Source organism: Gavialis gangeticus, unplaced genomic scaffold, assembly GCF_001723915.1.
Source record: "Gavialis gangeticus isolate Ggan-Ray unplaced genomic scaffold, GavGan_comp1, whole genome shotgun sequence".
NCBI lineage: Eukaryota > Metazoa > Chordata > Crocodylia > Gavialidae > Gavialis > Gavialis gangeticus.
In genome coordinates, this window is record NW_017729022.1 from 165,786,322 (window position 1) to 165,802,187 (window position 15,866).

A 15,866-nucleotide genomic window follows, 5' to 3' on the forward strand; every position below is an offset into this window, starting at 1 on the left:
TTACTGTCACAAGCATAAGTGTAACTTTGCGCAACCTTTAGGCTGCTCTAAGCTGGTACACAGAAACTGGCCTTGCAAAGAACTGTAAAAGGATTGGTGTAGAATGTAAAGGTGAGGTTTAACAAAGTTTTGCACCTCCTTACCGTATAGTGATTTATTCAGTTAAGTTTCATCACAGATCCTGGGCCATCTTGATAAAAGGAATATGTTAAAAGCTTGCTTTTTTTGATCACTGTGTAAAACTTATGCCTCAACTAGTGACATTAATAGTAAAAAATAATACAATTTCCAAAACATTTGATGTTTTCATCAACATTCCTGTAATGAATCTACAGTCTTAAAAAAGGAAAGGAAAACCTGTAGGAAATGGAAAAAAATTTCCAGCAAAAGGTAACACAGTGTGATCTGAGGGCATCTTTGGAAGTTACTGCTTTCTAATTTCATGTACCTGGAATATGCTTAGCCCATCCAATGATGACCACCAATTCTCTGTCTGCCAGGTCACAAAGGGTGGTGAGCGCTTTGATGTCGCTGTCTGGAACAGTGGGGTCAGGCATGGCATAGATCTTCTCTGGTTCAGCCACCAGTAAATGAGAGACAATCTTGTTATCTGTAAAAATTGACCCAAACAGTGAAAAATCACTAGGAATGTCACTTTTTTTTTCTATGAAGTAAGGTATGTTTCACAATGCATACAATTTAGCTTAAAATACTGGACCAAACTCACTCCTTCTGAAACTCCAATGACTTAAAAATGATACATACCAAAGACAAAATTTAGTGCAGTATACACATTTACAACATAGAGAACAAACTGCACATTACTAATAAATGATTATGAAGTCAGTGTATTGATAAATAGCAATTAAATCATAGCACTTGGAATAAAATCTTCATGGGCAAATTTTTTTAGTATTGAAATTTATTTTAGGTTTCATAAAATAAGAACTTTGGATTTGGTTTAATTCCTAGGTAAGAAAGAACTTTCTTTTTGTTATTTATAACAGTGGATGTTATAATGGTAAATATGGATGTACCAGTTTTAATAGAAGAAAAACAAGTATATTTTTATCTGAATAAAAAAACCCCACACATAGTGAATTGTTAAAATATGTAATTTCTGTTACAGACAATTGGTATTCTTCATCTCAGATGTCAGATTCTTGAACAAAGGAGTGTCCAAGGGGCTATCACTCCATATATCTTACAGTACCTATAAGTGCTCTTTTAAAATATTCAGTCCCATATGCGTGAACTGGAGGAATGAAATAAATGCTACTGATATTTGTATTTTTCTGAAATGCACAAACTCTAAACTAAATGAAATCACTTTCTATTAGCTTAAACATTGTGGGGCCTGATCATTTTTTCATTTATGCAGAAGAAAAATTTGGATGAATTTCACTGCGAACAATGGAAATATATAGATGTGGAACCAGCATATGTGACATGAGAATCAGACCCTATTTGAGGAAGCTCATTTGTGCACAGAAATCATTGATTATGTTTACATACTTGTTATTTTATCAATGCAACATTTCCTTTTATTTAATGTTTACTCTTGCCTACAGTTGCTCTATCTGGAATAATCAATTATATGAGAATGAACAGTGAAAAAAAACAGGAAGATAACTTCATGGGTTTATTACAAGGTGACCACAACTCTACAGTAGATAAGCAGTATGAAAATAAAATTAGTATAATGCCTATATTGAGGCTTTAATTTGAGCTGCACAAAGATGCCTTTACTCTGATCCACCTTCCATTAAATTCAGTAGGATATCTGTGGAAAATGGACTGCCCTTCACGCCTGTCCACTGTGCCCCTACCCATCCCATTTTTCAGTCAGAGGGACACCTTGTGGCAGACCAGAAACACATGAGCAGGGTACAAAACAGTGGCCCATAGGGGTCAAACAGAAGTCTGTTACAGAATTTAATCTAACCATATTGATCCCCTGGAATAAACTCACATAGTTTGACATAGATGGGGTTTGATCCTGAGATGACCAACCCCCTGAACTTTTGGCTATGGTGAAAGCTGATGAAGCTGGCACTGTTCTCTGCTCTTTCCACATGTCAGAGATAGGCTGAAGTAAAGGGGAATTCGGCTTGCATAGAGACTACAGGACAGGCTCCAGACCTGCTTATGACAAATTTCCATAAATATACTGGCTTGATTCTGATTTCTGATACTTTACTGCTCTTTTGTGACACTGACTCCTTGGTGCTGATGTATTGTCTCCAGTATTTTAGTCTTATTACAAATTTGTGTGTCAGTAAGTTGTGATATATGTTAGTCCTTCATAAAATAAGAGCCACAGCCAACTGGAAAGCATCATATCAAGTATGTTTTATTACTAGGGGATATATTCATGTTTTATATGAACTGTAGGAGCCTTGCCAACTAAATAATTCTTTATTTCAATATTCTGAAGATTATCAAACTGATTAATGGGGAATTTTAATCTTATCTAAGGATGACAGATGGCAATTCTAACTTTTATTGGCAAAAAAGCCCTCCAACGTAATTTTTAAAACTTTTTATTTTTTTAAGAATCAACATGTCTTGTGTTTTGCCTGTGGTTGTTTGTTTAACTTAGAAAACATTGTTTCCAAAGAGGAAAGAGGATTCAGCCATATTTTCTCACATTAATTTAACATGCCCATACACAGTGAAAAGCAACTTAAGCAAATTCTGTTTTTCTTCTTATGTATAAATGGGCCCAACATTAATATCAAACGGCATGCAGATGGAGACATAAACCATATGGATTTTAAATTACAATAAGTTAATGAAGATAGGTAAGGTAAATGCTCGCAAAATCCATTTTTTCTCAGTGCAAACATACACTGGGACAGACTGGAAATAGACTGAACTTCCCCTTTTTTAATCATAGGATCTTCATCAAAGATAAAGGTTTGTTTCTTGCAGATGATTTGAGAATACTGTGCATTTACATTTACCCTTCACTAAGTCTCAACTTCCATTATTTTGCCAATACAAAAAGACTGATAGGCAGATCATTAGACCCTGCAAAGAGGGGAATGAGAAAAGGGGCAGAAAAAGGCCCCTCAAAGACCTCTGAATCCCAGGTATTTCACTATAGGGAAAAGACTACATGTATCGAAGCATGCTTTAGTTCAAGGCATAGGAAATTTCTGAGTGTGCTCAGAAAGCCGTATCACTGAGGAAATTGAATAGCCATGAGCACTGTTTCTAGGTAAATCTTATTTAATGTTTCCCTAATTAGAATCAATAGAACCCAATTTTCATTCCTGTGCCTTTGTTATGCACAAACTATCAGTCAGGGTCCAGAAAATCTCCCAGGCTACTTGTTCAACAAAACCAATTCAACTGTTTCTTGGCACTTATCTGACAGAATGTGAAAACTAAAGTTTTATAAATGTTTGTTACAAAAATGTTTGTAATTGGGTGAATGGAGGAAAATTAAGAGAGGCCTTCAGATAATGAATAATGATTTATACAGAGGTTAGTTTATCTAAAACAAATGGAGCTTACTGAAATGAGTGTAGTTAGCACCTTAAAGGTATTGTGACACACTACTTTCCAGTAATCTCAGTTTTACACAGGGATTCTTAGAAGTTTCAGCATGACAGTGTTAACCTGTGTCTCTATTAAAGGGCTGGGATTTCCTTTCCTTTTATTTTTTTTCAGAGCAACAGGCTATCAACACTTCGACTCAATGACAATATAAAATAAATGAAAATCTGGCAATCTGTGCATGCAGAAAGAATAAACCTCTAATGAAATTAAGCATTAGAGTTCATTAAATGTTATTGTATTATCAGAAAGTTTTTTTTTTTATTATAATGCGCAAAATCTGCTTAATGCAGCCCTAGATTGTATTTACAGAATGGTAGAACAGCTTATGCAGGCTGAGTAGAAGATGCCAGATTGGACAATTGAAGGTATAATCAGCATAATGTTTTTTGGAAAGGCAAAAGGAAACTATGCCATATGTCCACTTAAGCCTTAATTTTATGTAAAACTGGTTGTTTTTCCTTTGACATAGCTAAAATGCCCTTTTGCTTACAGTTCAAAGACTGTTTATTTGCTCTGCAGATCCCCATATGCTCATGTGTATTGTACACAGCAGTGTCCCCTACTGGGGAAGATCAGCTGAAAGATACATTGGGAAAGACAAGGTTTCTGCACAACCAGGTAATATCACAAGGATCAAGCCTCCATGTTTGTTTTATTCCCTGGAGGCTCATTTTTCTGCTTTCACCGCAAAGTAGCCTCTTGACAGTGTAACTGCGCATGGGAATTCTGATCCAAATACAGAAGAGCTCTCACGCACCTGGGAGGGAATGCATGCCTTCCTAGCCTAATACACTAGTCTTTTGCAGTACAGCTATAATGCTATTAAATTTACTTCATGGAATTAGCACAGTTGCTGCTTGAGTTTGTATAAGCCGTAGAGAAAAACCTCCAACTATTTTTAGTTAATTGCACAGAGGATGGGACTTGTATTTTAGCACTGGATGATCAGCTATTTTCTATGTCTTTTTATTAATTTCAGGCTAGCATGATAAAATCAAGGACATTGTAAAAATGCCCCATAATGCCCATAAGGGTATCAGAGACAGAACTACCAACCTATGCTTGTTATTAGTGTGGCATACTCTTGTTTTAATATAATGCTAGCTAGTGTGTTAACTTTCTATAGCTATAAATTAATGAGGCTCCTAATGTATTTTCATTGGGAGGTTGAGCAGTCAAACTCATTTACTTAGTGAAAACTACAAAAATCACTTTCTTGTGAAATCTGAAACTAGCAGCTCCAATGAACTAATGATCACACTATGAACTGTTTTATGTACCACTGAAAATAAAGATAACCTGTAAATGTAAGATTTGCACTGCATAAAACATGCTTCCACCTGTAAAAAGTCTTTGTTTGAGTCTGTCTGAGAAAGGATGAAGATAATATGAGCAGTGAAAAATATTCTTACCGGAGAAGTGGGTGACACATAGCATCCATAGTGGCTTCTTAGGGTAAAATCCTTATCCTACAGAAGTCAGCAGTAGCTGAGAAGGGATCAGGATTTGACCCTCTTGAAGGTTTGCATGCAAAGAGAAATACGATACAGCTGATGTACTTACATGGCTTTTTTGCTGGCTGAACTAGCTGAGGGTTCAGGTATGGGCTATTCTCTGCATCTATTCTGCGCTTGTACTTCTGGCGACCTCCACGTACTCTGTCTAGACGGACCCCTAAAATGGGAAAAATAAGCATACACTCATTTAATAAATGTGTGGTGACACATTTCATGGACAACTTCCCACCAGAACTTTGAGCAATTTCTTTTCAAGACAGCCTCAATATAAAATGGTTCTCTCAACATAAGAACTATTAAAAGTAATAAAAAAGGCATTGGATTTAAGAACTTACAGGATATTTAAATGTTCATAAAAACAAGACCAGTTTACTCCATATTTTCTTTGTGGAGAAGATCAGTTCTTTTGTCGTAATAGCTAAGCAGTTTGGAGATAGGCCTAGGACTCTCGGTTTCTGACAGTCTGAGCTGAACTCCTCTTTAGCAGAAATTGTGTCAAGCTCAGAGTTGTAATAAGCACCAATGGATTTACCAGGCTACAGTTATGAGCAAAGGACTATGAAGGATGAGAATTTTAGAGACAATTAATATTGAATCCTGTTGTGATAATATAAAATGATGTTTTTAATTAACATGGCCTAAAAAATTGACAGCACTAACGACAGAGGAACCAAAGTATAACAAAGACACAGACAGGGTTTAAAATCCTTCTAAAAGGGCTCAACAGCAATGATTACACTGGGATTTCAAAGGAGGGAGATCTGCATTTCTCTGGATGTCAGCAAAGACATATCAACATTTGCATTCTACTGTCTAATTATTAATGTCTTAAGTAGCATATTTTTGATACCTGAGATGTATGGGCACAGGCTTTATGTAAGCATATCTCCCGGAAACAAGCTGAAGCTGCTCTAGCAAAAAATTCCATGCGGCCTCCATAAAACAGTGAAATATTTTTATTCAGTTCTGAGTCAGCCAGACAGATTCCAGACACCCACAAAGTGTGTTAGTATAACCCAGCAATAACACATCATTTAAGCAGAAAACCTCACTATATATACAGGGCAAAGAGAAAAGCAGTAGCAAGTATTAAATCAACGCCTTCCCTGATACCACAGTTTAAGCAGGGAAGAACCGAAAGATTATCTAAAGAACGATGATCCCTGTGAGCAATGTGACAAAAACTTGTCCACTTTTTCACTTTCCTTCTGAGTTCTGCTTATCTCCCCTCTTAAATTTTCCATTCCCACTATCATCTTCTGCTGCTTCTCTCCAGACTTCCTTCCTCATCCTCTCATGAAATACAACTTTGCAGAATACTGCCGAGTTCTTGGAACCCATAAAATCTATCAACAGCAATGGCTTCAGCTTGTGAAAGCCATTTCTGTATTCAAAATGGGATGCAGGAATTTGAACAAGGATCAGTGTGTTGCCAAGGAACCTGCTCCAGGGCCATGGGGTTGGGAAGGAGGCTGCGGGGGACAACTGCTAGAGATGATCTGCTACCCCTCAATCAAAACAGGAAAAAATACTGAATGGATTTTGGTGTGACACAGCAATTTTGACAAATGGTCAAAAAACACACGAGCAGTTTTGCTTCTCTTTACTCTTTTATAAAATCTTTCAATCCATTTCTCCTTTCCTTCCTGTCACTCACAGACTTAAGTCTTTTACAGTGTCTTATGGGTCAAATCCTACAAACTGTTCCTAACTTGTAAAAGGTTTTCCCACATAATGATCTCATTGAGTGCGTCCAGATAAGCGCACCCATACAGGGGTGCGCATTTGCCATAGCACAAATAGCTGCAGCATATATTTGTGCTGCTGCTTTGTGGCCCAGGCCACACACCTGCATGCACCAAATTGTCCTGGGTGGGGTAGGGGAGGCTGGGGCCAGCACCTATGCTGGCCCCAGCAGCCATACCTGGGATACTGGGGGTCTCCCAGGGCAACAGCAGTGCTGATCCAGCCACACAGAGCATGGCCAGCAGCCAGCATCTGCCTTTGGATGGCTAGCCTCCATTTCTGGCAGTGCACAATACTGCCATGTGCACCGCAACACTTTTTTTTGATGCAGCTTTTTTTGATACTGGGATCTCCTTTTGTCAAATTTGGGCACTGGGCAAATTAGCAGCACAGTGAATGGGTGCACATGCTCTGAGTGTGGTTTGCGGCGCCTCAAACAGCTTAGAAGAGCCACAAACCACACACTCACACTCATCTGGATGCATTCATTGACTCCAGTGGAATTGTGTGCGTGCATGTAAGAGTTTCTACTGTAACACAGGTTTTGGTTTAAGATTAGACTCCATGGGTGTGTGTAGATGAAACAAGGGGCATGTGTGCACGACACTTTAAAGTGGCTTAAATCCTTTTGCACCGCTTTAATGGTGTTGGTGTTTGCCAGTGTCGGCAGCATATTATGCATTAATTCCAGCCACTGTAGCACATTCAGCAGTGTAATGCACTTTAAATGGCACATACCCCATGTCAGCAAGCACAACAAAGGATAAAGAATTTTATGTAAGAGTTACCAGTATTGCTTCCTACCATTGGGACTGTGTAGTGATCTCTAAGAATAGATATCAACTCAAAAAATATATGGAGTTACTTGATAATAGGATACTTCCCTTACTTCAATATAGGAAATATATTTTTCATCAATTATCAGTTGAGTCAATATACATTTAAGATCAAACTATGGAAATAATTAAATAAAGCAATCCTTATCCAGAAAGAAAGATCAGTACAGGCATACCTCGGAGATACTGCGGGTTCGGTTCCAGACCACCGCAATAAAGCGAATATCGCAATAAAGCAAGTCACACGAATTTTTTGGTTTCCCAATGCATATAAAAGTTATGTTTACAGTATACTGTAGTCTATTAAGTGTGCAATAGCATTATGTCTAAAAAAACAATGTACATACCTTAATTAAAAAATACTTTATTGCTAAAAAATGCTAACCATCATCTGAGCCTTCAGTGAGTCGTAATCTTTTTGCTGGTGGAGGGTCTTGCCTCAATTTGTAAAAAACGCAATATCTGCGAAGCGCAATAAAGCGAAGCGCAATAAAACGAGGTATGCCCGTACATAATTACAAGTTAAATATCCCTACATACATGCATATATACATGTACATGTATCTATAGTTAAAATTATGTGCATAAATCAACACTTTAAATAATGGAAATGTCTTAAAATTAATGGGTAATAAACCTCTACAAGCATTATACCCCAATAAGCTCAATCTCTACTGAGGAAAATGACATTCAAGAAAATACGCTACCAGAAAATATATAGACAAGGCCAAAGCTTGGCAGTTGAACATTCAGAAAAAGGCAGAGGATTAGAGCAAGCCACATATGAGATTGGTGGGATTATGAAAAAGACTGTCTAGCATTTTAAGAAAAATAGATAGAAAATGAATTCTGCATAATTCAGGTGTCATCCTTCTTTCTGCTCAGGAGCAGATTTCATAGAGATAAAAGATGGATAGCACTGGACAGAAGTATGTTTAATCAAAAAGTAATGGAACTGAAACTTAAATTAAAATAATATAAATCTAGCAAGATGAACATTTTTTTCCCTCCTCTGCATTTGCACAGCCACCCACATGTTCACTGGAAAGGAAATATAGACAAGGGTTCAGTGTGGCATAATTATACAGAGCTATACATTTGCACACATATCTATACACCTGTAAATGGAGATACTTTTTATAAGAAGTGTGAACACTATTGTTCTAAGTATCTGGGAAAAATGGCATTGCTACTCAATACAAGTCTAAAACTATGTACATTCAACATGCAATCGTTTCTAACTCTAGTGTTTTTGTCTGCACTTTTCTGCCAAACTAGATACAGTACATGAAACTTTTATCTTTCTTGGGAGGGGCTGTGTGGATAATTTTTATACCTTGTGTCACCCAGTTATAAAGTTAATTCATGTAATCAAACTCATATTGTATGCTTGGCTAATATTAATGTTTGGTACATGGTTATTGCACAGGAAAGTAGTGAGCAAAACCATTTACTCATTCTAACTGTCCAAAGGTTTTGCCATGGTTTGCCATGGAAACTCAAGCTGTCCATGCATCAGTTTCCTCATCCATAACATTAAGATAATGATATTTAGCTCACTTCAGTAAAATGATGTGTGATCTTTGAATGAAGACTACTGTATGAATTAGCATTATAATACTCTAGGGCTACATTTTACACTGACGTAAATCAGTAGCTCCACTGAAGTCACGTGAGCTGAAACCACCAGAGGATCTGGCTCCCTTGGACCTAACATTAAGTTTCACCTTGGAATCCTTAAACAGGAAAAAATCCCAATGATGTCAATGGCTATCTTACCTGAACAGAGACTAAAACCACTGGCCAATTACCAATCAAAATATGAATTCAACATTCAACACTAAAGAACTTCGGAGAACACTTCACTTTACCTCTCATTACAAGCACTAAATTATCTGTTAGAAAAGAATGGGAAATCACACATTTACAAATGATTTACAGAATTCAGTTGGGGAGGATTAGAAAGGGACTAGATTTCATGACAAGAAAAAAGCATGTGCTATGTAGGCATTACTTTCACTTTTTTAAAAGGTAACTACTCAGATCCATATGGATTAAGGATTTTCTTCATATAATCTTAGAGAAAGGTTGGCCTTGTGATTAAGACACTGATCTTTTGTTCTGTAAAGTGGGCTCCACTCCTGGTTCTAGCATAAGATTCCCACATGTCTTTTGGCCAAGGGTGTGGACAAATGAACAAACTACCCTGAGGTAAAGAGGGAAGGGGTTGCATAGAAATTTACACTGCTGCTCTGCAATAATTGTTTCATACATCCACGCTATCCAGTTTTAGTAGAAGTTAGACTAGGGAAGTTTACCCTTGAATGAAACAACCATTAATGGTTTTCTTGTACCACAGGATACAGTGGCCATTCAAAAGAGTTAACATGAATCAGCTAGTGTATAGTAAGTTCTCTCCCCCACCACTACCTTTTTAGCTTTTATAATTTGTTTGTGTGTATACTCTACACTGTATTTCTTTATTAACTGAAGTTACAACAAATCAGGCTACTCTTAGTTTGAAATAAGAGTGACCACACACGTGTGTATTGAAATTACTGAAGGAGTGAGTTACAACTGATTTAATTATACTGGCTCCAGCTTCTGTGCAGACCAGAACCAACCTATTGTTTGTTTCACTACGTAACTATCGGGTATCTCACCATCAAACAGCTCAGCAAGGCCAAAATGGAACTCTATTTTTCTTCTCCATTCTGCACATTATCTATCAAAATTGCAAATCAGTATTACTCCTAGTATTATGATTTATTATCTGTACTACTGAAGTTGCTAGGAACCCTAATCATGGCCTAGAAACCTATTATGTTTAGCATTCTGACAACACAAATCAAAAAGAACATCACTACCCCAATATCACCAGCCTCTCTTTCACACAGGTCCTTAATATACTGTATTTACTCAAATACACGCCGAGGGTTTTTTCTTCAATCATCATGGAGGGAAAAGTCCTTTGTCTTACATTCACATACAAGGAAACCTCAATAAATGCATTATCTATCAGTACACTGCTGCCAAAATCAGCATGTGCTCAATAATAGAAACCAACCATGAAGCTGATTAAATGCAGCCAATGCTGAGCATGACGCCAAAACACATGGCCCATATTGAGCAAACATGAATGGGAACCTACCACAAGGATAGGTTAGTGCAGCCTATCTGAATTATATGATTGTGCCAATTAAGCACAGTCCCCATCAGTGCCAAATTGTTTTTAAAGTCATAGTGAGCCACTACATGGCATACATTCGACTACTACTGGGCACATCTACACATGCCCCCATGGCACACTTGTTACTGTGCTGTCCTGGCAGCGCATGGTTATTTTTAGCAGCTACCTCACCACAGCGATGTGCTATAGCGAGGGAGCTTGTCACTACAGTGATATAGTGGCAGCGTCACGGTTTGTTCCTGCCAACACTACATTGCCATAAAACATCACTATGATATAGTGACTCATGTAGATGTGCCCACTGCCTTGCCCTACATATTAGGGCTGTGCGAAGCTTCAGGTGATGATTCGATTTGCAGGAGATTCGGTGGCCAAACCTCTGAATCCGAATCAAATCAGACGAGTAAAAAGGTCTGAATTGATTTGAAGCTCTCCAAATCGAATTGGAAAAGATTCAGAGAGCTTTGGAGATTCTGCCAGTCCCCGCTTGCTGCCACAGGGAGCTGAACCCAGATTCTGTGCTGGTAAGTAGGGGGCAGGGGAGAGGGGGCTGAGGGAAGAGTGAGGGGACCATGGGGGGATGGCCGCCAGGCCCCATCGCCTGCTTGGTCCCCAGCCCCTCCGACCACCCTCCATCCCCCGCCAGCTTTTCTGTTGATAGCTGCCCCACCTGGCCCCAGCTCCCATCTCTTAAAAAAAAAAAAAAAGACCCATACTCACTGGCTGCTGCAGTGGCCACTGGGGCTTCTGGGGGCTTGTGACAGATCCCCGCATGCTGGGTGGGGCAGTGGGAGGCAGCAGAGATCACCCCCCCATCCGGCAGCCGGCAGTGAGCGGGGGCTTTTTTTTTTTTTTTTTTTTTAAGAGCAGAACACTGGGGCTGGGAGAGCGGGTGGGGATGGGGGTTTGTGACAGAGGCCCCCACACAGCATAGGGCGGTACAGGCAGTGGGGATTGCCCCCTGCTGGGCAGCAGCCGATGAGTGCTGGGCTTTTATTTTTAAAGAGCCAGGAGCTGGGGCAGGGCGTGGCAGCCACTGACAGGGCTGGGAGAGCCGGTGGGTGATGAGGCCTGTTCGACTCAGAGATTCACCCAATTTGGTGGTGGCCAAATCTCCAAATCAGATTCAGCTGAATTGATCTGGGACAGTGATTCGAATCACCATATTGAATCACTGTCCCCCGAAGCGGTCGAATCTAAAGCGAATACTAGCTGCTTCACACAGGCCTACTACATATCAAACCTGTATCTAAAGCATGCCAGGTATTCTTCAAAACTATTTCTAAAAAACCCTTTCTGGGCTCATCTGCCCTGTTCATTAGTAGTCTCCTCTTCTCTGGCCTCCCCAACTTTCACACAACTTTCTTTCAAACTGTGCAATATATAGCAGCCAATGTAGTTGCCCATGACCAGTATTCTGACCAAACTGCCTGACTCTTTGAATCCCTCAACTGGATCTAGCCTAAGCTATGTCTGCTTACCAAATTAGCTCCTCCTGTCTCTCTTGCTAAATTTCACTGTCCTCTCACTCCTGCTAATGATGCCAACCTATTCTTCATTTCTCCTTGTTGCCCTTTATGTACAGAAATCTCTTTCCCTGATCTCCAAGGCCCCTAATCTCTCCCACTTGTACCAAGATTATTTAAAAGAAATTGCCATCTAACAATAAGGAAGGAAGGTGCTTTATTTACAACAGGACCATCCAACTTCTTGGCAGTTGCGGGGGGAGTACATGCCGCATGGAGCTGCAGACTTCTGGCGCACATGCCACATGAGCTGCACACTGTGGGGTTGCCCTCTTGGGGTCCCACCTACCATGCAGGCAGCCCTGCTCTGTACATGGTCATGTGTGCGTCCTGGATCCTCTCCTCCCACCCGTGCACAGAAAGCAGACAGCACAGACCCCTCACCCACCATGCTGCCCTGCTCTTGGAGCAAGAAGCAAAAGTCAGAAGAGACAAGGGAGCCTAGAATCTCCAGTTACCAGACCAGCAGGACTAGTGGGAGAAGCAGTGGCCAGGCAGAAGTCCATGGGCAGCATGTTAACATTTTGTGTGTCACATGTGGGCCATGGGGTGCCAGTTGGAAACCCCTGATTTAGACAATCCTTAGCATAATGTAAGTGCTACCCAATTCATTTAAACAGTATGTTGCACTAGAATAACAAACTTCCCTGATAATAATGAAAGAACACCAGTGAAGAACACGGAAGATGAGAATCAACCCTTTCAAATGATGCTCAGGCTGTCTTTTCATCATACCTATAGTAGCCATGGGGATTGTGGAAGACTATTATTCCACACTCGCGTCTTCCTGAAGGCTCCCCCTTCAATTAAGCATTCAGGATAGGTAACAAAAGTTTACATATTCTAATGGCTTCTTTCACCTCAGTGGTGTCACTTTCTTGGGTTAATTTATTGGGGTAGCTCCATTTGAAAATGTCTGTCAAACTCCCCAAATTATCTTATAATTGTTCGACAAGACCAACCAGAAAGAATACCAAATTAAAAACATCTCACTCAGCATCAGAAGGGGCACCAGCAAGTAGCAGCAGAGGTAAGAAATGTATTAGCAGTATCTGAAAGAGCAGAAGAAATTTTAGTGGCAGACTCTGATGTGGCTTTCCTTTGGGACAACATCCTGATAGAGTGTTCCAGTACAACCTGAACATGCTGTGCATATTTATAAGGTTACTGAATATGATTGAGTGAAAGCAATGTTTGTCAAGTTATGCAGTTATTTACCAAAATAAGGGTTTTTCCTCCACCACCATAAACAGAAGGTGCTTGGAGATAAGACTCTCACCATCACTTAGATACCCTTTGGACAATTCCATAATTGTTATATTTTAGGATTAGAGGAGTGTGATGCTAATGTGTTAATCTTGAAGTCTCAAAGATTTGCAGTGGAAAAACTCTTACCCTATACACAATCCCTTTAAATCATGCTAGAGTCCTCAAATATAGTGAAAACATGAAAGAAATAACATAACATGAAGGAAGGGGGATAACATGGGTTGCCTTTTTTTGCTGAAACTCTACATAGGCTGTATGTTGAATTACAAATATGTCAGTTTGAGACTTTTAAGATTACTTGACAGTGTATTTGGAACCAATACCATGTGCAGGTAAAATTCATCCGGGTATGCAAAATGCATGTCCATTAGGCAGGCAGTTTTCTGAAAATTGAGTCCTAAGTCATCAGAAAAGATAACATCCATGACTCAAATTAAAGAGTTCTTGATCTACAGCTGATTTAACAATTAGCAAAGGAAAGGAGACAGTAGTCATGTTCTCTCGTTTACTGTGCAGCTAACCTACTTTGTAGTCAAAAGAAAGTTACTTGTTTATGCCTCAGTTCCCCTGACTTACAATCATGTGTTTTACAGTACTTATCTACAAGGCAAACATTTTTGGATGAGCTTTTTGGTTCTCAGAAATGCAGTTTGGGGAAAATAACTATTTGTTGAATTATTTCTGGATTAAAGACACACACACACATATGTACATGGAGGGTGCGCGTAAACAAAATCTTAGGCATTTTGTTTTGACTGTTTCAAATTTTGTTCTACAGGGTTTATACATATAATACACAATACATACATTATATTAATATAACATATAAACCCTGTGAAATAAAAGTTGAAAAAAGTATATATTATATAGTATTTTATGTATTATATATGTATATTTTCAAATATATATATAGATTACTTCTATTGATAGATATAAAATTTTGTATTGCAGGGTTTATAGATATATAATATATATATATATTATATATATAGCAGAGTTTACACACACACACACACACACACACACACACACACCCACACACACACACACACCCACACACACACACACACCCACACACACACACACACCCACACACACACACACACCCACACACACACACACACCCACACACACACACACACCCACACACACACACACACCCACACACACACACACACCCACACACACACACACACCCACACACACACACACACCCACACACACACACACACCCACACACACACACACACACACACACACACACCCCCTTCAATATATATATAAATGCTGCAATACAATATTTGAAACTGTCAAAACAAAATGCCTACGTTTTTTGTTCTAAAATAATGTTTACTTTCACAATTTGCTTGGATAAAAGAGATAACCATGTAAATGTTTTGTTGACCTCAAGGTATTTTTTTTTTGGGGGGGGGGAGCAAGAACACAACGGGGGGAACATTTCAGATCAACCCAAAGGAATATTTAAAACAATTTTCAGTTTAGGCAGTAAACCAAAGCTATCTTCACAGCCCTTACTTCGCAAGGAGCTTAAATTCTGCATGCAGAAAACATGGCTCTATATGGCACTATCATTTGTGCATTAAGAGAATTCAGTGTATATGAAACCACTTAGTTCAATTTCCCAAGCAAACAAGCTTTTGTGCAAATTCATTCTATTATTTCTTAGCACAAGTGATTGCTGATAGATACCGTCTCATAGACAAATGGTGTCCACATTATAAAAACATGACACAAAGTGTTTCCCAAAGCAATTGTTGTTTTACAGTTTTTTTAATGGTTTCATATGAAGCAAAGTATCCTAATCTGTGACACTTACAAATACAAATTAGGTCATGTGCAACAGGTGACAAGTTTTAATTGAATGTCTTCTGTTTGCAATTCTGACAAAAGGTGAATGGAAATAAATGAGTCTGGCAAGACAGCCCTGAGCCTTACAATACCCAATATCTCATTATTTTTAAACAGCTATCTATAAACTGATGGTGACAAGCCTTGAACCTTTTATTTCTGCTCAAGATGGGGAGAATGTGAAAAAAAAGAAAAGAAAAGAGAAAGAGAAAAGAACAGAACTTCAGACACCTCCAATGTTGCATTAAATATCCAATGCCCCTTTTATCACCTTCCCAGAGTAAATTAATGGAAACATCCTTTTTATTTTCAAACAGCAACTTTTTCTAAATTAGACAGAAGATTC

General features: G+C 38.9%; 1 protein-coding gene across 7 annotated transcripts in view; it reads right to left on the reverse strand.

Moving 5' to 3' along the window:
* ESRRG (estrogen related receptor gamma) overlaps positions 1–15,866 on the reverse strand; it is a 617,448-nt gene that overhangs the window by 73,279 nt on the left and 528,303 nt on the right. For all 7 annotated transcript variants that reach the window (XM_019516458.1, XM_019516456.1, XM_019516457.1 and 4 more), the window contains 2 exons: positions 5,131–5,241; positions 449–610 (listed from right to left, as the gene is read on the reverse strand). In XM_019516458.1, coding sequence (XP_019372003.1) covers positions 449–610; positions 5,131–5,241 — 273 coding nt within the window. The remainder of the gene's footprint in view (positions 1–448; positions 611–5,130; positions 5,242–15,866) is intronic.